At 35.1% G+C, this 25,062-nt stretch overlaps 1 protein-coding gene across 1 annotated transcript in view; it reads right to left on the bottom strand.

Annotated features, from left to right (window-relative positions):
- Positions 1–1,993: 1,993 nt before the first annotated feature.
- The window catches only part of clvs2 (clavesin 2), a 33,447-nt gene continuing 10,378 nt past the window's right edge, over positions 1,994–25,062 (bottom strand). Inside the window, exons 4-7 of the mRNA XM_053489222.1 lie at positions 23,550–23,724; positions 9,814–9,924; positions 9,429–9,649; positions 1,994–4,151 (exon numbers count right to left, since the gene is read on the bottom strand). Coding sequence (XP_053345197.1) covers positions 4,058–4,151; positions 9,429–9,649; positions 9,814–9,924; positions 23,550–23,724 — 601 coding nt within the window. The 3' untranslated portion in view covers positions 1,994–4,057. The remainder of the gene's footprint in view (positions 4,152–9,428; positions 9,650–9,813; positions 9,925–23,549; positions 23,725–25,062) is intronic.

Raw genomic sequence — 25,062 nt, 5'->3', positions numbered from 1 at the left:
TGGGCATCTAATTACATTTTATAAAATTAATCTGAAAAGATAGTACTTAAGTAAGTACTTAAGTATAATAAAGTACCTTTGCTCAAGTATTTTCCAACAAATGGACATTATTTAGTTTTAATCAGAGAAATGGTAGAGAAATGGTAAAATGTGTTTCTAACTATGTGATTTAATGCACTCACAACAATAATTTTGTACATATTAATATTATTTCAATTTTACTAAAATATATTAAGCTTTTAATTATACATATATGTGAGTGGAAATGATGACCTTAATTTAAATGCCGATACATTAAATGTTTTTTTCCTCACATAGAAGACATACGGATGTACAAACAATGAAACACACAGAAATCTATAAGAATCCAAAATAGGAGTTTAAATAAGATGCATCAATATTTATTGGTTGTTCTGTTCGTACTTCTGTTTCAGTTACATAACTTATTTCAGCATTTTGTTTGTAACAACATATACACGTATTTAACAACCTGTTTAACACTTCCTTTTAAATCACAAGTGGTTTCCTTTCTAATATCATCAGCACAATGTATGGGGTCAATCATTATTATAATCATCATTATATACAATCAAGATGATATGCAAGTTAAATTAAAGTACACAAAAAAATCCTGAAATATCTCTAAAGCTAGGTGTGTTTAGAAAAGCAGGGACCTTTTTTTGTGGGGTAGCTTTGGTTGTAGTGTTAATACATTTTACTCAAATGAGTGCTCATAGAAAACAAGGCTTAAAAGGGAGACTATTTAAGAAACATTCCTAGTGCTGAAAAATATTTCTTAAAAAAAATGGTAAAGTAGTATAAATGACAACGACATCTTAAACACATCTGGTTCTTGAAGTGATACTAATACAGAACCTGAAACACTTTATATGGGAATCCATATCAAGTTAACTTTCTGGGTATAAACATTTTAACAGAAATTAAGACAGGAAATAATACTGCCTGGTTAAATATTAGGAAATAAGAATAGCAACATGGCAATTATAAGTCAAATATTTACTTTTATGCCAAAGACTTAAAATATTACCTTTTAGGCTTATAATTCTCTAGTCAAAACTTTCACATGCAAAAAAAGAAATCCTACTTACATATCCTGGCTTAAATTGATGTGAAACTTGTTGGCTGTACTTAACTTGCATCAAACATGCAAGTTTTATTTATGATAAGGGATTTATTTCTAGATTGGAATTATTCAGGTGAAAAGTTTAGCCATATTTAGTGATTTACTGTAATTGTGATACAAGTATACATCTAAACATCTGTTCAAGTCACATTTGCCAACCAAACTCCATCCTAATACTGTGTATTATGTCATAACACTTAAGGTCTATAACTGCTAAGGTTGGTGTCTAAATTAACATTTAGTGATTTTTAATTATTACAATTTATTTTTGTATAAAACAATTAAAAGCAAACAACAACAACAGCACAACAAGCTTGTTGCAGAAGAGACCCAGAGCTGGTTTTACAAATTTGTCATATATTTTTGTGCATGACATGAACAAGTAACGAAAAAAAAAGTGTCTTAATTTATCATTCTTCAGTTCATTTTTTTTTTCTTTGTATGCGCGTTTACAAATGTTCCTGGATTCAGCTTGGCCCACACAGTCTAATGTTTCAGTCCCAGTTCTGCATTTTTGAAATTAAATTAATTTAAATGGGGAACCATAGGCTTAGACCATCGTCAGGGAAAACACTAAACTCCAGGCCCAGGACTAAACTTATTTAGAAGAAACCCAATTAAGAACTTTATTCTTACTCTAAGTTACTCTATTATTTAGTTTTCTTAAAAAAAAAAAAAATCCCAATAGAACAAAACAAAAGAACCCCTTATGGATGTGGACAGTACAACCCAGTACTATTAGTGCTATGACATTTATAAAATTGACACTTGATTTGGTGTAATCCATATATATATATATATATATATATATATATATATATATATATATATATATAAAATGTGTGTCACTAGAAAATTAAGGGGGAAAAGCATTATAGCTCGAACAAGTAAAGAAAATTGCATTGTACATATTTAAATAAAGTTCACAAAACAAATTTGTAATTGTGGAAGGGGTATGTGGAAGATATTATACAGTCCCATAAAGGGGTCCCTGGACATGTAGGAAAGTACACTTCAGCTGTGCCTTATTTGAAACTAGTGTTCTTTAAGGTATATTTAAATGGTTATGCTTTGTAGGAAAAAAAACTAAAGACTTTCAAGTGCATTATTTCAAAACCCCTAATTGGACTAGATTGGTTTATCAGGGGAATGCTGGTAAGACGTTTTTTTTTTTTATATGTCTCCATATAGTGGTGAATATATTCGCCTGAACACACCAAGTAGCCACAGCTGAACACTAATACAATCCAGGACAGCTTCACCCTGATTCGTCTAAAATGATCAGAAGACCGCTGTGTTTGGTCAGCAGTCAGTATTTTGTAATTCAGCAGGTAACTTCTTCAAAGCAGGATGGAGGAAAAACACTGACATGGCCAATCTATACAGAAATGATCACAGAGGAGCACCAGTAACACTGTAAATAACCCCAGGACCCCATTTAAATTCAACGCTTTGCAGATATCTTAGAGAAGTTACTGTAGGTCAAGTCGCTTCTACCAAGTAGCTTCTCTAGCAGCTACTAACTTCTCAAACAGCTACTTGGATAAATAGTGAAACGTATCTAACAAGAAAGAAGTCCAGATGACATGACTCAACTTCCAGATAATCGCTCCTAAATTACTGAGAATCTTCACAGATTAAAGGACTAAAGATGTTTATCATTTTAAAGAAGTTCTATTTTGATTTTAAAAATCCACTCAGCACTAGAAATTATAACGCAAAATAATCTGTTACATCAAACCTTCAACTGTATGAGAAGGAACTTTTCGAAAATGTAACTTAAATGCATTCGTTAATCTAGTTTCATATGCATATTTTCCAGAAATTTTAACAAATCAAATAATGGTATGAACACGCTTAATGAGATGACAATACTGAAAAGCCAGTATATCCACTAGTCAGTTGTTGTTCCTGTCCTGTTTCTTTCATTGGTTTTAGAAATCACTGTCACATTTTATATTCAATTAGATTTAATCAATTGAAACGAGGATTCATTGCTGTCAGGTGAGCACAACACAGTAAATATATTAATTTCTGCCTATTACAATGGTGCCAATATTAATGCTTTTCTCTGTTTTTTTAATTCATTTTATTAAAAGAAACATACACTAGCCATTATTAATGTATCTAGCTAAAAAGTGTAGACACATGAGTCTTTGATTAAAGCATCCTGACTGGAAATGGTGATGGAAAAAGTCTTGAATATTTTGTCACTATAAGGAAATGAAAAAATATATACTGTATATATTAACAAACCTTCTAAGCTATACGAAGTCTCTTTCTATTCTAATGGCAAAGTTCAGGCTGTGGCAAAATAATACTGTATCTGTGAAAAAAATGTAATCTGTTATGCCTCCGCTGGAGTGTAAAGGGGTTGTTGCAAAGTCAAAAGACGAAAACCTGAACAGTGGCTGTTCGATATTTACTCTAATGAAAGCATTATATATTTATACGACACTGTTAAAAGCCATATGCCTTTCTATCTTACCTTCTAATCACGACCAGAAATCCTGAGCTTTGCACTTAGTGATTTGGAAAACTGAAAAAATGAAAAGCCCTCAGTACCCTACAACACTGCTCTCACTACATGAAGCACATACAGATTATTCACAGCTGTCTTTACATTTGTATTCATGTCACGTTTAATCCCCGAATCCTACGCCTGCAGCTGAAGTGTATTTACAGGTTCAAATTGGCACTTAACAATTACATATTGATGTCTTCCATTAGTTGTTTGATTCAAAAATATCCCTTTAAACACTGTCTCAGATGCTTTGCACATCTTACATTTTGTTCAACATCTTTTGTACATTTTTTTTTCTTTTTATACTCCATTTATAGGAACTGGGTGATCCTCCTCCCCAGTGTTCAGACCTTGATGTTTGCTCATTACTAGGAGGGGAAAAAAGCCTTTTAGTCCAGCGAAAGCAGAGGCTGCATGTTCTCCTCCTCACTTTTGATTTTTTCTGGCCGTTTAAGGACTCCTGGCTCCACCACAGACTGGGACCTGCACATATGAACAAAGAATTGAACAGCATCAGAAGGAGCATTTTTTGCAAAAATCCATGACTAGCATACATTTGTATTGTTCTCTTGGTCTCTTCTTATTGCCTAGTCAGTTTCCAAGTTTAAAAGGTTTATATTGTTATAACAACTCTCAAATCCGAAGGTGTTGATTAGTTTTCTATAACAGCATAGCTTTCACAATAGTTTTATCAGTAACATAAATTACGAACTTTATGTCGATGCACTTTAATTCATTTCAATCTTAAACTACTAATATATGGAGTGATAAAACATTTTCTCATCAAAGAACAACAGCAAAGATCGAAAGACTGATTTATGAAAAATTGTCTTTGTGCTTTGCCTTTTCCCAATCATTTATCCCAGCTGTTATTAAATATGAAAAGGTTATAACAGCAACATGGCATTTATTAAAGAATCAATGCTTATAATCTTCATTAAAATGCGGCATTATGGTGTCATAAAAGGAATAACAAACCTAATCGAATTGGAGTAGATCGTAATTTCACAACTAATGTCATATTATTTTGAAGATATATTAGATATAATGGAATTATGGCCGTATTTTTACTCAATAACTCTATTATCAGATCGTATGTTATAATTTTAACTTATTAAAAAAACTTTTTTTTAACTTTTTGTTTATTATGTCTGATGCCAAAGTAGTATATACAAACTGCAGTATACTTATAGGATGTTTAATATCTTGTTAAGAGCAAATCTTACCATTTGGTATATGTGTTTATAGATTACAGTGTAACCAACATTTTATGTTTACTTAATCCAATGGTGATGATGGGGAAACTTTATTGGCCAGCAGGTTCTTGTGCTATTATATACAATTACTTAAATGTAACAGTAATGCATGTCTTATGACTGGAAGTTCACTTAAATGTATTCAGGTTTGGTGAAGGTTTTGCTTTGACATACAGTACAGTAGTGTGCAAAGGTCATGAGTTCTTCATATTAAATAAAAAAAATAGAAACAGGTTGTTTACGTAACAAACTCAACAGCGATCTCATTTCCCCTCTCATCTGTTCAAACCACTCAGCATTCAGCACCATCAGTATAATAATTACCGACCTGATCATCTGTCATCATCTGCACCTGTTTCTAACTGGTTCATTCCTTAAGTTAAATGTTTTTATGTCTGAAAGATTTATAGGTTACTTTTTGGCATAACAAACAAAAAAAGTGGGATTAAAAAAATATATATATAAATAAAAAAAATATATATATATATATATTTATTTTTTTTTAAATGCCACTTAACAACAATTAACTCCACTGCTATGTGTGACCATGATACATAGTGCTGGGTGTTGTAGTCTGTGGCTGCCCTGTTTCTTGCCCACAAGCTACTGTGGCAAGTGGACTTCGTGGCAAAAGATGGCAGATTTGTGACATGAAATAATAATACTATACTAAGTCTATGATATTATATAATTATAATAGTAAATACTAAGGCAAAATAAGAAATTTCTTTTTCACAACGTACAGTTTAGGGCTTCTGTAATTGCCATAATTTTACATAATAAAAATACAAATAATATATGTTGCCTGAATACTTTACAACAGCAGGTTGTCATTACAATGTGAACTTTCACAATAAACGCACTTAACGCAGACTGAACCTGAACAGGTCATTGTATATAATGTCACCACTGGCCACAACACTGCCCTACTTTAAATTTATTCTTCTAAAGTAGAGGCATAAGCAGCTTTTGGGACACAACGCTAACATTCATCATGCACAAATCTGGGGCAGGTCACTGGCAAAGTTGCTTTTTTTTTTTTTTTTAAATGGGTGATACTGGCTACTTGATAATGATGATAATAATCCTAGCAAAACACAGGTTTTAGAGATGCAAGGTCTAGTATGTTGCTTATTATAATTTTCATTTATTATAGTGGTATTGCAGAAATGTTATGTCTGTCTGTTATGTATATATATATACTCAGTTATAGTACTGTATATACATGTTTTAATGCTTAATGCTTGGAAAGATACGATCGGATTTAATAAAGTTGAGTAAGTTATTACTCAGCGTTCTACTAAATATATTTCACAAGTTAAATTCTTAATAGACCTTATTCATCAAAGTGTGTCAGTGAGAATAGATTGCACTTTTTCATCTTGCTTAGAGTATCTTTCTGTGATGATCAGGTTCCGCAACAAAATTAGTCTGCCTAAAGATCTTTAAATCTAAATGTGGTTTTGTCACACAGTGAAGGAGATGAATTTGATGGTAATTGATGAATAGTTCTGGAGTCTTCAGTAGCTCAAATGTTGATCAAAAAAGCATCTCAACAACAGGTACTGAGAACAGGAGTGCAGGCCTTCACACACACGCACACACACACACACACACACACACACACACACACACAAACACAGATACACATATACTGTATATATATATATATATATATATATATCTCCACTGTGAGAGACAGAATCTAAATAGAAAAATCCGGGAATCACATTGTATGATTTTTAAACAATTTATTTGTGAATTACTGTGTCAAATTAGTATTTTTAATTTGAGACCCCTCCATGATTTCTAAGTAAAAGAACTTGCAAAATCACAGGGTGATAAAATACTTATTGACCTCACTGTACGTATATACCTTTTGGCGGCTCCCTTTAAGGGGTCGCCGTAGCCACAAGCATTCCATTTTATCCGGGTTTAAGTCCCGCACTGCATCCAGTGGCTGGGATTTTGCATTGGCTGGGAATCAGACCTTGGCCTTGGACCCTGCATGGTAGCCGATAAATGTAACACTAGCCACCAATGCCCCACACACACGGTCAGGGGTAGCTCAGTAGTTAAGGCATTGGGCTACAGTTCGGAAGATCTCAGGTTTCAATCCAAAGACCACCAAGTTGTCTCTCTCACATCTACAGTATTATGAGATAAAAATGTAAGTCGCTCTGGATAAGGGCATCTTCCAAATATATGTACTGAATATGAAAAAATATATATATAATAAATATTCACATGAAATTTCTATAATGTAAATGTTCAGCAGCTAGAAAAACAAGACTAACACCAAGGAATTTATCATGCCCAATTCTGATGATGTTGAGCACAAAAAAAGAGAAAGATGTAAACTTGTTGTACTTCTACTGCTAAACTGAAGACAGAATCTGTTGGTTTTTGAAGACAAGAAGAGTTACTAAGCCTCCGGCTGTAGCCTTGTCGTTCAGACACATTACGCTCACAGGGCAGCAGTGGAGGCAGAAGTCACATCGATGCTAAAACAAAAGCTCGGTTGCATGCATTCATGCTCCAGAGAACAGCTTGCAGCAGCGTCTTTTTGTCTAAAGCGGTTTTCATGCCCTGTAGACGATCGGTTAGACAATGAACTGGAACTTTTAGACTTGTAAATGGGACCTAATTGAGCAGGTAACTACAGCACGTTGAAAAAGACAGACATGTACTAAATGACCACAGGATTACAGGAAACGAGAACGAAAGCAAAGCTCTAATAGCATGCTGGCCTTTTTGACCTGCTTCTCATTTGCACTTTTAGTAAGCGACTCAATGATGCGCCCCTTAAGCAATCCACTGGATGATTCACGAGAAAGGAACACTTCGGAACAAACAAGATGTGTGATTCTCCGCTTTGCTATCAAATGAGCCAATAGTATTAGCTAAATTCCGTAATGCTATACAAATACACATAGATTCAATTCATTTAAACTGTTTTATTTACACAAAATGCTAGCTTCTGTCACAACTCATACATCTGTAAAAGAGTAACCATCAAACCATCAGAAACCTTCACTATATCACCCTCTTCCGCCTTTTAATAATTACAGTAGAAACACCTTTTATTCATTACAATTACATGATTAGATCTTTACCAGATTTTAAAATTTACTGATGCAATAAATGCTAACATTTCTAAAAAAAAACACAAAAAAAAAATACACAGTATCCTTAGTCCTTTCCATTTTAGTATCCACTCCATCCTAAAGCCTGGCTCCTTTAAAACGAGGTTAAGGCTGAGCCATAATCTGTGCATTTACCAAAATAAAAAACCCTTAAAAGTACACCAAATTTTGGGAGTCACTGTAATAATTAAATCAATAAAACATCAAACTGCTTAGTATAAGATAATAATAATAATAATAATAATAATAATAATAATAATAATAATAATAATAATTTAGACATGCTATCATTTGGTAAACTGTCAATGATTATTGTGCTGAGCAAATAATATATACACATCTTGAAAGGAGATCAAAGCAATTATTCTAAGTAGAAAAATCTGACCAAAGGGGAAAAAAATAAATAATAATCATTGTGTGAGCTCACCTCTGATTTTCTGCAAAGTGCATGTTGATTAGTGTGTGTTCTTCCTACGACTACCCTGTACATCTATGCATATTATTTTATATATATATATATGTGTGTGTGTGTGTATATGTATCACTTACAGCTCATCTAACCTTGCTTGGCTTGGACTGCCTCATTTTGCCGTCATTTGTGACATCAAATAAATAAATGTAGTGTTTGTTAGTTAAACAACAGGGTTGAATCAATATAAATTATTATTAAAAAACTAAACATTTTGAATTACAATAAGAGAACATTAATTATAAATATTGGCATGTATGTGAAAGTGTGAAAATAATCATGAGATCTTTAGTTTAGACCATTTGCAATTGCGGTGGGCAGTGTGAGATTGTACATTGTCCTTGAAGGGGGAAAAAACAAAAAACACTTTTGGTTTTTAAAGCAGGTTTGACTAAAATCTAACCTTTTAATTTCTAAGCCCTAGTGAAACACTGGGAAAAAGCATTGGTGTGGCAGGGGATTATATAGAAAACTTACGGTAGGTTTCATTCTCATAACTATGCTCTGTTATTATGAACAATCAAAAGTCCCAGTTTGACTTGAACACCCATAGAATGCCCTAAATTTCTACACTGTAGACTCCTTTCGTGTTAAATGTTAAATGGGCTCTACAGATATCTATGGACAAATGGACTGATGAAACCCCGTGTTTTTTTGTTTTTTTCTTGGCAGTAGCACTGCTGTTATACAAAATTAATCAACACCTTTTGACCAAACAGAATTTAGACTAGAAAAGTACTGTGGTGAACCTCGTAACACTTATCACCATAAACCTGTCAGAAACCACAGAGAGTACAGACTCCATTCTAATAATTACATTTCTTTCAGAGTAGTTAATACAGTAAATGAGAGTTTGAACTGATTGATGAAGTATGAGAATCACACTGACCGTTTCATGCTTTTTGGAGATAGATCTTTCTCCAGGTCTTTGACAGAAAGGGTATAGGACTCAGGGCAGTAGTCAGTCTCCTCATCATAGGCATGGTCAAGCAGAGTCCTGGCCCATGTGCCCATGTCATAGGGGGGCATCATGCCACCCAACTCAGAGGGCAGAATCTCTGGCACGATCAGCTGGTGTAGACTATTCAGATTATTTCCGTGCATAAAGATCTGGATAGGCAACACATAAGGAATACAAACAATTAGTACCTTAAAGAGTTAATTACTATATTTAGAAAGCTTTTCTAGGGAATTCTATAATTGAATTGATCTGGGTGCTAATATGATTCCTGTCCATTACACCCCTTCTTCTTTCCACTCACCCTTTCACTCACCCTTTTTCTTGTTTTGTCTTTAAGGAAGGGTCGGATGACTGTGTACAGTGCGTGGATGTACCACGGCTGATTGACGAAATGGATGCCTCCGAACCTGGCGGGGAAGCTGTCCTGTATGGAGCAGAATATACAGTAGAAACGATTAGCTCTTCTACTTTTAAATCAAAGTAAATAAACCTCACAATGAATCCAACTGTATATTTCAGAGCTAACTCATAATGATGATTAGTGCCTGTGCGACACTGCTATGTGGTTTTACATTTACATCCTATCCAGAGCAACATTTTTATTATGATTTCTTTTTAATGATCACTTTTAATGGTCAAGGTTTTAGGGCCTAGATAAAGGGCCCAGCAGTTGCAGCGTGGTAGTGCTGGGATTTGAACTCACAACTTCCTCATCAGAAGTCAAATATGTGAACCACTGAGCTACCACTGGCCTGATGTTTTATTGACATGACAGGAATTTACATACCATTATCTCCAGATTTTTGTTTAATCTTCACTCACCAGTTATCCACATTTGTATGACACTGATGTTAAATTCTTAAGTTGCTTAAAAAAGGTAAATTGTGGTGATTGCTGTGGAAACTCCACATCATTTGACCTAATTGGATATTGATAAAAACACTAGTATTTACCATAGAAATACACAGAATTACTTGGTAATGTAATAATTATTTGGTAATGATTTCTTTATAAATACTTTAATTAACATTTAGGTATTAATAGTATTCAAAATATTGATGAATACAGTATGTATTCACGGAAGAAGTCGATCATTATCATAAATTTGTAATAGTCAATAGGTTTGCACCTATTGTTCTGGAGAGAAAGGGTGGTGAGGAAGCAGTAAGCATGTACCGTACATCCTACAAACTTTACCAAGTTTAAAATATTGCTTAGGTACAGTCATCTCCAAAAGTATTGAAATAGCAAGGCCAGTTCTATTGTTTTTACTATACACCGAACTTGTTCCAGACGAGAGGTCGCCACAGCGGATCATCGGATCCGCACAACAACTTGGCACAGGTTTTACACCGGATTGCCTGGTGTAAAACCTGTTATCCGGGCCTGGGACCGGCATTGCATCCAGTGGCTGGAGTTTGGGCATTGGCTAGGAATCAAACCCGGGCCTTCTGCATGGCAGACAAAAGACCTATTTGCTAAACTCTGAAGATATTTAAGTTTGTGAGATGGAAGATAAATATTATAAGATGCAGTAAATTAGAATTTTAGATCTATTAAACAACTTAGAACAGGCACCTTAGTTGATGTCACTTGTTTTTCAAATGAGCAAAAATATTGGAACACGTGACTGTCATGTGTTGTTTTGTTTTTTTTGGTTAAACAGGTGTTTGTGTTGGATTGAGTGTTATCACAATTAATTAAATAAAAAAGTCTCCTCTTGGTTTGAGACTGCTTGGGAAGACTGCATTGGTTGTTAGAAACATGAAGATTAGAGAGCTGTGTATGAGAGAAGAACAGATGTGCTGTTATTGAAAAAAAATCAACACTGTTTACCTGGGGCCACATCATGCCCCATTGTGATTGATTATTTTTCTTTAACAGCTGGCAACTCAGTGTTTTAATCCTTATTTTTTGGGGGGGGATTGACTCATATTCTGGTATAAATTGACACAACGCCTATATTGCTAAAGAAAGAACTATGTACTGTACTATATTTTTAATGTTCATTATGGTAAACAAAGCACTTGGATGCCATATAACTGTGTATTAATGAGGGTAGGGATTGAATTTTAATCTGTTTTTGTCCAAGGAAAAGTATATGAGTTCTCTTGCTTAAATATTCAGTAGGAACCTAATAATAAAACAAGCAAATATAATTACATATTCTATAAAAGATCATGAAGGCGTTCCATAGTGTGTCCATTAAAGAGTATTTAGAGTACCCTACAGGATTGTGTTTCTTTTCTTTTTATTAAGTAGTAAATCCTTTGGGATCTAGGAACCGTTTTAAATGGCACATTATTTACGTCAACATTTGATTTTAAAACCACCAAAAAACCCACTGCAAAACATCGTCATCGTTGTCTATCCCTTATACCACTTTATCCTGTATACAGGGTCGCGGTGGACCTGGAGCCTATCCCAGGAGACTTAGGTCACAAGGCAGGGTACACCAACCCATCGTAGGGAGCACACAGACACAATGGAATGTTTGAGAACAAAACTGCATGTGATTGGACTGCGGGAGGAAACTGGAGAACCCAGAGGAAACCCACCAAGCACGGGAGGAACATGCAAACACCATGCACTCAGACCTGAGGTGGGAATCGAACCTGGACACTGGAGGTAAAGGCAACAGTGCTAACCACTAAGCCACCCACTGCAACACATGCCTTGATATATATTCTTTTTTGTCAAACACTATTATATTTTGAGTGTTAAGTAGCTATTCAAGTCCTGGTTTGTTGCCATTATGAGCGTGTAGTGTTGCTTTCACAACAGCTGTCTCTATTTATCCGTACTCATCCACTGAACAACATGATTACTGGACCAGATATCTTTATCAGATTTCTTAAAATCCAATAACAGCTTTAATCTAATCTGAGATATCGAAAGTATGACCACATCTTATAACTTCTGGTGCAGTATGGGGATCACATTATTACTGTGCAAATAAAAGCACTAGTTGTTACAGTTCCTTGTATTTTATTTCCTGTTTTTATGTAGGTTTATATATATATATATATATATATATATATATATATATATATATATATATATATATATTTTTTTTTTTTTTTTTACAGAATTAAAGAAAAGGCTTTTTTATTTGTTTGTTTTGTCATTTAAAATTTGGTGCCGCAGGCTGGTACTTGGGACTTGTGAGCTTTAGAAGCATTGTCAGTGTGTGGGTGAAGAACAGATGTTCAGATTAGGATTTGACGCTGGAGGCTCACGGAAAATCCCTTGGCACCAACTTCAACATGAACTGAAGATAAATAATACTCAGATACTTCATGAGTACATATGACTGAGAGAACAGATTGATCTGTGCTAAAATACTAAAGAGAAAAAAGAAGGGGGGGTTAATAACATTCACAGTTCACATTGACCGCTGGAGTTGTTAAAGCTGGAAATAAACTTATTAGACATGGCATATGGTTCCACCCAGAAACTAAAAATGAAACATGCACAGGTTTTCTATTTCCATTATGTGTATCATCTGATGTGTTGTTAAAGGAAAATAATCAACATCAAGGTGGTATGATGCAGATTGACACAAAGCATTTAAAACTTGTTAATGTTAAGTTAACATTTTCATTAACTGGAAGTGCTTTATTACATTCATTCTTAAACAGAAATTAGCTAATAAATCCTTTTTAATCCATTGTAAGTATATGCTCTGTTATGGAACCACTGAAAGACTAGTCAGTTCCTGTTCAGTCCATAGCATCACTTATGCTATGATGGTGCCAACTGTCATTATCTCACTGCCTTGCTTTTATCGCTCTCAATAAGTTATAATGGCAAAAAACTCATAAATACAGTTTATAATAATACATACTTATAATAATACATTAATTTGTTAGACCAGCTTCTAAACAGCACTGGATAGAACCTTCTTAAATAAAGTAAATGGTTTTTGCCAACACTGGATTCAAAATAAGCCATAATACATCATATAATATAATATCATAGCCACAATAAGTTCTAATTATGGGGAGAAAAGCAAGTAGAGAACATGGAAACGCCACATACTGTATAGGCCAGAGGTGTGATTCAATCCTGCAATGCTGGAGGTGCAAGGCAACGGTGCTAATTGCTTTTTACAGTCAAGTTATTTATCTCGTCTATCTCATGTTTTGAAGAGAGCTATTAATTTTGGAGTTTACAAATTCTGTTGTTAGAAAGACTTAAATAATAAAGGAATATATGTAATGGATTAAAAAGAGACACATATCTCCTATAAAACTGTTTTTAAGAAACAGAATTTAGAATGTGATGTTGCTAATGACTCAAATCTTTAAGAAGGAAATCAGAAGTTAATGGTAGATATAATAAATCGACTTGTAAAAAGCAAATGTATTAATGCCACTTTAAGAAAAATGATGGTGGTTAATAATAGTAACACTTGTGAACTTTTGATACTTAAACTCCCATTGGACATGCTTCTCCTAGCCAGAGGTACAGTGTGTTCTGTCCCTTGAGTAAAACTTTTGGAAGTAAAATGCTTTCTTTCTTGCCGTATGGGATTTCTATGCGGCATAAGTAAATTTCTAGACCCTGCTTCATTTTTTTTTTATTATTATTAATAGCATCAACCACATACTGTAATATGAGACTAGATGGCAACTTCCAAAAAGTTCAGAAAATAGTCTGAATTCGGTCAGATGGAACGGTGATGGTTATAAGTGCTCTCACAAAAAGAAAGAATGAAAGCAAAGAAACACTAATTTAGTCTGCTTAGCTCTGGATAACGTGTCCACTTTTTCTGCATGATATAACAAGCAACTACAGTACAGTATTGAATTGATTCATCCATCTCCAGCAACAGCTTTATTCTGGTCAGAGTGGATATAAGGTGGGAATACACCTTGGATAGTAGACACCTAGGGGCAAATTAAAGAGGAAAGTCTGACACATCACCAAGTCAGAAAAAGGTTTGCACGGAAAAAGAAAAAAACATGCAAAACTCCACCCAGACTTCGCCCAAAGAAGCTCGAAAAGAAGGTTGAGAAGCTGGAAGCAACACATACGAATATGAAACGCATCACAAACAAAGTAGCTGAGAATCAACCACCTGGAGATATAACAGTGATATCACCAATGGTATGTTTTGTCCAAAGTAGACCTGTTACCAGGAATGTCGGAGTTCCAACGCATGCAGTAGGTCTTGAAACCTACTGAAGCACAGCAAGTGTTTTAGGTGCACTTGACAGATTTGTCCTGTTAAGATAAACGGTTTGACTCTGCTGTATAGCAAAGCAAAAGACAAACATAACCTGAATTTAGCAGCTCCAACTTCCAGTCAGCCAAATAATTACTCTATCTCCAGCCTCTTAGTCCCAGTTATGTCATGTGCCATTTCTTCAGCTGAGCAGATTAACTGGAAGCTTTCTGCTGTTCTGGTGGAAGACTGAACATCCAGATGGGCAATGTCATGTCATCACTGAGAGAGCCTTGAATTATATAACTGTTTTTCTTTGCAAACTTTTAACCCACTCTCTAAATGCTGTCTGTCTTCCTTGTTTGTGATGAAAAAAATGACTGATGGCCTAGAAAATGCTATACATACTGAAGGAACAAAGCTACTGCATGCAAGGAAATATAACTTGCTTCATGCCAGTTGTTCTGTAAAACTTCTAATTTTAAAATATAGCTGCAAGTAACAATAATTGGGCCCAAGCACCCGTTGCATCGCCACCCGAAAGACAGTGGGCACAGGCATTTAAAGGGGACATATCAATACCAGGGGGAATTTTATGTTAAGACCTCCGAAATGCTCCCGATGCTAGAAAAAAACCCTAATAATTACAGTTTGCTCTCACTCAATATGATGTCACTCAGGACATTATTAGCCAGTTTTCCATTCCATTTCCATTAGCCAGCTTAAATTTAAGGCATGGTCATGCCTGAAGTGTTTGAGATATTAAAAATACCTTCGCAATTTTGATTCCTCAATGTCTTGAGATCACATTGGCCCAGTTTTGTGGCGATTGTATAAATCCCCTAGGAGGAGAATATCATTCAATTGGGTGTGTTTTGCAGAAAACCCAAAGTAACTGTCTTCCTGTTGAGTAGAGAAACAGCGAGTTGTTCAGCTCAATGAGATCTAAATGTGTACCGGGTGTCGCATGAATGTGCACGTGTGTATGAGCTACAGTATGCAGCAAAATCTCATGTGACGGCTACGTGCCATGTCCAGGGCTCCTAATGGCAGTAGATTCCAACCTTTTTGTTGGATTTCATGACTTTTTGAGCATGTTAAGACCCCCCCACCCCCAAATTGCTCCAGATGCTGAAAATAAATATTAATTTATCCCTTAAAGAACAAGCTGATGTTATAGTGCTTGGGCCCTAACAAGAGGGCCATTCACAGACTATGATGACATACAGTAAGGCAGATGTCATAGTGCTTGGGCCCTAAATAGAGATTTTAATAATTAATATTTTTTCACAGAGGCGTAAAAAAAAAAATCATGCTTTGTGTATATGTTTTTTTTTTCTTTTGACTTGCTTTTCTGGATGCCACTTTTCATTGAAAAAAGTTATTTGAACTTTACTCATTTACCTTTATTCATTTATTGTGTCTAGACCTTTTCTCAGTTATAACAGAATATTATAAAGGCAGGTGATAATTTAAATGAATAATTTGGATAGATATGATTAAATACAAATAATATGGATTATAACATAAATAATGTATAAGAAATCACAGATTATATTTACAAGAATATATATAGTAAAAATGCTGTGATGTTTGCTTTCATTTAACAATCAAGGTTCACCATGATTGAAGGAGACCTATTACAACCCCCCAAAAAGAAAAAACTTTCCCTGCTTTTTGTCCTTTTCCATTTTTGTATTGGCTGGGGCTTAGTACTGTATTTTGTATTTGCTTGGGACCCCCTTATTGTGACCTCATATAAGAATAAGCCCTCCTCCAGCTTGTTGCTCAGCTCTGGTGTTCGCAGGAGAGGTCTGGCTTAGCAGGGAGCAAGTATAAAGTATAAACAATACATTAATGTAATAAGTATCTCAAATAATTAACAAATCTAATTTTGATACTACTACTACTAATAATAATAAATTTAGGCCAAAATTAGGATGAATTTATTTATTATTATTATTGAGAGATCCTCAACACATGAACAGCACTGACATGGTTTCCCTCAATTCACAAGGGAGAAAAAAAATTAAGGACAATTCATATGATTACTTATAAGATTTAAAGATTTTGTCTAAGACTAAAAAAACTGATGGTTGGAAAGATATCAGCTTCACCCTCAAACTTCATTCTCAACTCTGGTCCTGCACATTTAATTGCTTTCTCATGTCCCAGATTTACCTAATCAACTAATTAAGAGCATTTCCTAATTGGAATGGGTGTGGTAGAGCAGGAAAGCCCAGGGCAGTGTTCCTCTAGGAATAGGGTTGAGAACCCCAGTTCTACAGGTATGTACACTGCATACAATCACTGATGGTGCTGTTACACATGGTTACCCAAACGTCTAAATTAAACCACTTCGAGATGTGTTTTCAGCAAAAAAAAAAAATCCAATGTGGGTGACAAAAACACAACCTTACACTGATGTCTTTAAATCTTTTTAAAAAACTGATGGGATTAGCCCTGCTAGCACATTTGCACCAGCTGTCCTTTGTAGATAAGGCAGTAGAAGTCAGTTTATAATTGAGATCTGAATATTAACTGAGTCATGTTCAGTAAAAATGCTCATAGTTAAATCTAACAAAAGCTCTTTGTTGCTCTCATCTCTTAATGGTGTACAGATTAGATAACGCAATCAACATAATGCAGGAGGCTGGATGAGTTATTTTTAGACTCCCCACCAAAAGCCTGGTCCATCTGTCCATCTGACCTGAGCTATGAGATCATACAGACTTTTGATGTATTCTAATAGTTGCAATCAAAGGTTGATGCTGTTTGATGCTATTCATTCATTATTTATTCTTTATGAAGATGCTTTTTTCAAAACTACACTATCTGTCGATTTACTGCAGTCATTTTCTACACCTTTAGGCACAAACTAAAATGTCCTTTATGTCTCATTCCTTCAGGAGTCCTTTCATCTCATAATATTAAATGATGGACGATTTTCTTCTGTAACATTTTGCCCGTTAAAATAAAAAATAAAAAAACATTTTCCTTGTGTACACATGCAGTAGATGCCAATATATTCCCGTCAGACTGACATTATTCTCTAAACATGTACACAGACTTTTCAGACCTTATCAATCTGTGGTGGTTGAATGACATGAGTGTGTTTCTTTCTGTGAACGCAGCCCATCTGGAGGGTGCATAGCATGGCGGTTGGACAGGTTGCCAGGGAAACTCGGCATGGGGTGGGATGAGGAAGATCAGTCAGCTCTGATTGGCTGCCAAGCGTGGGTTATTTCTCAGGACTAAGAGAGAGACAAAAGGCAAGTCCAAGACACCGAAGGAAACAACAGAGACCTGCAGGAACAAAAGAGGTGCTCCGTGAGAGAAAGCCTCACACGCTCTTTCCTCCATTCGTCTTGGGAGTATACATCTTCTTATTGCTTTACCTAAAAACAGCCCTTTTCTACGCGCTCCTTTTGAGGTCCTATTTGGTGACGCAATGTATACTTGAGCTGTTTCCTTTCGAGACACCGTCCATGATTGAATATGTTAATTTCCACATTTTTTAAATACATTTAAATCTGTGTAAATTCTCAACTCGATACGGCTAGAGAATTTTCACTCATAATACAGATATTAAATTTTGCTATGTGTACTTGCTACAGCCGTGCTCTCTCTGAGGTAAATTTAGAATGGGGAAAAAAGCACAAAGCGATAGCTCAGAGCAGAGTTGTGGTTGGTAGATGATAGATCATGCGTTAGATTCAGGCGTGGGTGTGCTGCTGGAAGAGCCCTGTGAGTGAAATCACATATGTGCTCCAGCTTCTAAATAACTCACCGTAATCACACAACAACGCAAAGAAAAACTAAAACTACATCATAAAACAAAGACGCAAACACATATACTTCAACAGTCTGTGCACGAAAAAACAGCTTTATCCTGAAATGCATTGCACTGTGAAAGATTAGTTTAGGTCCATGTGCTTCTAGACAATACAAAGTGAGAAAAAACAGTGAAACATCCACAGCATTTATCCTGTCATTTTCTGATACTACGTGTCACTTTGAAACATAATAATAAAATGCTTCCAAAATCAAAATATTTTTGCATTAATGTGTGAATCCAATTAACATAATATGCTAACACCTGGACATATTCAGCCTTAAATGTCTTCAATGGTAGAAACGCACATGTTCAATAGGAATTTGCATCACCCAAATTACCTGAAGATCGTCTGAAGAAGAAAAAGTGAGTTCTCATCTTCTTTTTCTGTTATTTTCAATGATCTTGTGACAATGACTTATGAGTTCATTTACTGTACAAAATGCAACACTTATCAAATTAGAGGGAATAAATATATATATATATATATATATACATACACTACCGTTCAAGAGTTTGGGGTCACTTTCTAACTCCATGATGGTTCCTAATTTTTATTTCTTTCTACATTGTAAAGGAATGCTGAAGGCGTCCAAAAAAAATGCATTAATCTCCTTGGAACAGTTAATGGTGAGATGTTTCTGCTACTTCTGCTCTGTAAAGACTTCATAACGCCTCTAATCTGAGGTGCTGTTAATTGGTCATTTTTCAGGCTGATTACTCTAAATGAACTTCTCGTCTGCGGCAGAGGTAGGTTTTGGTCTCGCCCTCCTGGGATGGCCTTCATAAGAGACAGTTTCATTATGGTGCTTGACGGTTTTTGCAAATGCACTTGACAATACTGTTCTTGCAATAAATATTACAGAAAGGCTGACCTCTGTGTCTTAAAATAACAACTAACTGTTGTTTTTGTTGTTGTTACGTAATTACCTAATTCCCTATGTGTTATTTCCCCAGTATTATCCCCAGTATGTATATATTCCCAGTATTGTTGTAGAATGTAGAAAATACATATATATATATATATATATATATATATATATATATATATATATATATATATAAATGGTTTAGGCTTAGTTTATTTATATAGCACATTTACAACCGCCACGAGACTGACCTATATACTGTATAATATAAAAATATGTAGTATTATGTTTTCTCTAAAGATGTCAGTAGTCTCACTCATATATTTTTCATATTGAAATGTGCATGAATTTTTCCCCGCCCCTCTGTATACTGTATGCATTCTCTTCCTTTGTGCAACATATTGTACTGTACATACTAAAATCGCAATGTTGTTATTGGCACAATCCACCCAAGTAAGATTGCAAAAAATAGATCCAATTGCCGAAAGAAAGTTTATTTACTGGGGCTAAATGCCACCCCAATCATGTGTCTAAAACTAACAGGAAGTACATATGTCTTTGATCTCCCAGTCATACAAACTCATGCTTTCACTCACAGGAGGAACACCTTGGGACACATAGCAGAAATGACATCCCTACTCAAAGCTAATCTATGTTCTGTGTACGTGATAAGCACACACACACACACACACACACACACACACACACACACACACACACACTTGTCTGATTTCATTTAATCAAATCTAATCGAGCACATATGCGAACAATTACTTTCTTTCACCTGCTATTTAAGTGTCATGTGACCTTTCGACTTATTCCAAATTTCCAAAATATGGCACTTCTGATAACACATTGTTGGAGGTGACACATACAGGACTCCTTTACTATTATTTCTATGCATCACTTTTGTTTTCCTTTCAAAACGACTACAAAAGCACCATCCCACTCAGTCTGTGAATGACGCATTCTGGAGGCAAGATGCTAATGGCGGCGATCAATTATTCACCAGCTAATCTGTCTGAAGAGGCGCTGGAATGTGGAATGGGCTCATCACAGGCTGGCATTAAAATTCAACAGTCAACAGGCCTCACTTGAAGCGGTATGCATGGGAAATCAAAGCTCGGCCTATACAAGGGAAAAAGAGCAATACCTTATATATAGTAGAAACAGTAGAAAATAGTCTACGCACAAGAACCATAGGTCAACAAATAAAACAACAAACTATTCCCTTCCCACTTTACACAAGAGGTTGTACAAAACCTTTTTTTACTGCAACCTTACTTGAGCCAAGGTGATTAATGAAGCTAGCTAATGTGCTCATTAAAATATAAAGAACAGGCTCAGTAGTTTCCGTGCGTGCTTGTATGGCATGGAGTGTTCACCGCACTTAACTCATTCACTCATTGTCTAACCTTCATACAGGGTCATGGGGAGCCTGGAGCATATCCCAGAAGACTTACAGCATGAGGCAGGGTACAACCTGGATGGGGTGCCAATCCATCGCAGGGCACACATACGTCCACACACTCAAACACATTCACACACTATGGGCAATTCGGGAACGCCAATTAACCTTTGGACTGTGGGAGGAAACCGAAGTACCCGGAGGAAACCCACCAAGCACGAGGAGAACATGCAGACTCCACACACACAGAGATGGATATCAAACCTGGTCGGGAATTGAACCCTGGAAGTGCAAGGCGACAGTGCTAACCACTAAGCCACTAAGCTACTACAATTAACAAGGAAGTTTTTCAATTTTAATATCAAAATAGCAATTTCCATGTTGGTGGTTTATTTTAAACGGATATGTAATTTTTTCTTCTAAAAATCCTAAATTTTAGGTGCTTATGAGTGCATTATCTTGGTCATTATAAATTACCCTGCTCTGTAAACCCACCTTGAAGTTTGTCACCCGGAATGTGAGTACAATGTAAGTAAATCAAAGGGGCCAGATTCTGCAACCCTTGTTCTAAGCAAAAATGCATTCCATAGTTCAGCTGAGACCCATAAAGATTTTGTACTTCCACTAAGCTAGTGTACACTAAGTTGGCAGTTTTCAAAGTACTTTGTATTTATATATTTTTACTCTTTTTCACTAAAAGAAGCTGTAGCTGTATAGTTAGGCATATTGTAATGTACTTATATACACCTCAGTTTCACTAAGACAGGTTTTTAAAAAAAAATTCTAACTACCTCTTTGTGGTTTTGAAAATATAAAGGATACTATTGCACTGCAATAAAATTAACTTGGCATATAGCAATAAACATTTAAAGCAGCAATGTGACCAGAACCAGACCATTATTTTTTTTTATTATTATTATTATTTTATGAGCGAACAAAGACCCATTTTTTTAATACCAAAACAATGTGGTGCCACCTCACAGTTTCACATGTTCTTTGCATAGCTATGTGAATTCCTCTGGGATATCTGGTTTCCTCCCACTCTCTCCCTGAATGCATGATGCCATGTGATGGTCTTGTATCCCAACCTGTTCTACCTAACAAATCAGTCTTCCTAGAATAGGGTTTGGATTCGCTTGGACCCAGACTGTAATAAAACCCTTATTATGGTTATAACCTTGTGGAAAGATGGGAAGATGTGAAAGTGCTTATGTTATATTGACAAGTCATTTCTTTCTTTTAAATAACCTTACTTACTTTAGTTTTTAGGTGGATTTTCAGCCATTGCATATGCATATTTACACAGTGCAAAATAATAATAATAATAATAATAATAATAATAATGTCATTTGAAGCTTTGAATTAATGCTATTTTTTCTGTTGTTTGTTAAAGTGTTTTTACAAGGATGAGCATGCTAACCAAACTTTGACTTTACATTTTCTTGGATGGGTGAAAACCTTTACATTTTGATATTTTACCCAGTAGGGTTTGAAAATTCTGTGTATCATTGGCATTTGGTAGAGCTCATTATTCAGTATATAACTGTTTATGTGACATTTACAGACCTGTCCATGAATTATTCACTCCAGTCAACACTGAGAAAAAAAAATACAAACATTGTACAGCATAACTAGTGTGTCCACTAATTACTAAGAATATTTTTCTTCCTAAAATTAGAGCTGTACCGGGTGTAAAACTCTGTCCACAGCCTACATGTTACCCAGCTATGATAAGTAACCACAAAGGCACAATAGACGTCCCTAATTGACATGCAGACGAAGTTTCCAAACCTCAGAACATAAGGCCAACTCTTGTTCGTGTACCTCACAGAGAGAATAGCTAATGCCCTTTACCAGACTGACTTCCTCAAGGTTAAGCATCTGCTTCAGACACAACATTACTATGCAATTCAAAGGCTGATTAGGATTATGCAATTCAAGTGGGGTGTCAGGGAAGCCAGGAAAACAAATACAGCATGTAAAAAGGGAGATCTCTCAAGAACCAAGAGAGGAGTGGAGAGCAGAGAAGAAGTCATTTGCTTTTCATCATCAAAGTGTTTTCATTTCATTTCATATCATTATCATTATCAATAAATGGAGATTAAATGTCTTATGAAGTCCAACTTCTTGTTTGTCAACAATATCACTGTACAAAGTGTTTGTTCAAGCTGCCTATCTTTGATAATTTTTTTGATGATTGATATTTGATATTGGAATTATTAATCCTGATCATATGTGTAGGATAAATAAACATAGGTTATTTTTCTATTCCATTACAGCACTGGTGCGTGTGTATAAATTTAATATATAATTTCATTCCGGGGTTTTGTATTTCATAAGCTTCAAAGTTGATGATGCTTATGTACTTACTCATACAGATCCAGTATAAAGGCTTTCCAAATATAAAAATCTTAATCCCAGGACAATGTTAGGATTACTTTAACATGTACTGTAGTAAGATTGGTAAGAAGCAAAACACATGAGAGCAGGCAGTTATGCATAAATAATCAACAATGCATTGTTACTGTAGTCATTATGTTCCAACAACAGCACGTCTTGAAGTATTTTACTGTTGGAACTACTGTCACAGCTGATATGATACAAAATTACCATGTAACCAATTGTAACCAATCAAATTTGATATTTTAAAAACAATGTATAACGTATATGTATAATTGTATAACGAATAACGAATTTAATGTAACGTTTGAAAAGTTGAATTTTATGTCCATGATTTAAAAATAACTGGAAAAAAAAATGATGTTACCTGTAAGCCCTCGATGGCTAATCTCAGCATGCTTGGAGTAAGTTTAGAAGCTTGCTTAAATGTGAAATTACTCCAGTCGATGATCAACACAAATCCATTAACTTGGAGTTCTGGGTCTTCAATCATGGCCTCCAGCGACAACAAAATCGCTCGCAGTATATCCACAAAGGTGTACCTGAGAAGAAATATCAGGTTTTAGATGTAAAAATAAAAGCAACATCATCATCACTGCAGGTAAGAAACTGTGAAAATGCATTTTCCCTTGATTTTTCCACCACACTATTTGATTGCATTATTCGGAACATATTGTATTGAGGCAGAGCAATACATCAGTACATCATGAAAGGGCTTCAGCACAGAACTGTATTTGATCTGGCAAAGAAAATAAATAAAAAAAGGAGACTGATGTCATTTTTAGAGGCGCTCGATTCAATCAGGCTAATTGAGACCTACAGTAGCATGACCTTCTTTGTACTTGACTCTTGTTTCTGAAAAGGATGCAGACTTTTCTACTCCCAAAGGTAATGTTGTGACTAGTTCGGATTCTAAGGCCCTTTAGACTCAACCGAGGTGCTGTGTGCACTTTAGAGTCTAATGAGCCAGGATTCATCCATTTGCTACAAAATGTCCACTTTTTTATTCGAGTCCACACAGTAGGATGCTGTAATTAAGTCCACAGAACCTAAATGCTGATGAGGACTTGTATGATTCCTCCTTTTTTTTAATTTTTTATTTTTTTTACATAAAACGCTTGCATTCAAGTGTGCTATATTTGGACCTGCCTTTCTGATACACAGATATTGTGACATGACTTGCAATATTTTGAATCCTGCGATGAGTCACAACTAAATTGGCTTGCATTTCTTTGACTTTCATTTCATTTCTCAAATCAAGCCATGATTTGATTTATTAAAAAAAAATTATATATATATATATATATATATATATATATATATATATATATATATATATATAATTTGGAATCTCTGAATCTTGAATCTCTGCACCTCTGTCCAGGATGCTCACAGGATCCCATAAAATGATGTCATTTGCTGCAGGGTCAAAATTGCAAACGCTGGTGCTGCAATAATTAATGATATATTGCGGCCCAGCTTCATTAACTAAGAGTCATCGCCTTGTAGTCATCTGCTCATATTACACCTGATCCAAACCAATAACAGCCTAATAATAAGCTAATAAGTTTAATGTAATGTTTTATAGCAAAGAAGAAAATCTAATGATATATTGTGAATTTACTCTTGTATCTTCTTTTATCATATAGATAAATATCATAATAAAAACATAGAAATTCATTTAAAGTTAAGTAAATTTTCAGCCTTAATAAAAACTTTTACTTCACTTACTACAACAAATCTTTTTCTTCAGTGCTGAAAGGGAGCATAGTGGTGCTGAAGGACAGCTTAAACGCTTCTGGCCTTTCCACACCATTAACCCCATAATGGTTTCCAGATTAAAGAGTGTGTTACAGTGAACACGGTGTCAAACTTGCAAA

This window comes from Clarias gariepinus, chromosome 27 (genome assembly GCF_024256425.1).
Source record: "Clarias gariepinus isolate MV-2021 ecotype Netherlands chromosome 27, CGAR_prim_01v2, whole genome shotgun sequence".
Taxonomy (NCBI): Eukaryota; Metazoa; Chordata; class Actinopteri; order Siluriformes; family Clariidae; genus Clarias; species Clarias gariepinus.
This window is presented reverse-complemented; position numbering and strand designations above follow the sequence as displayed.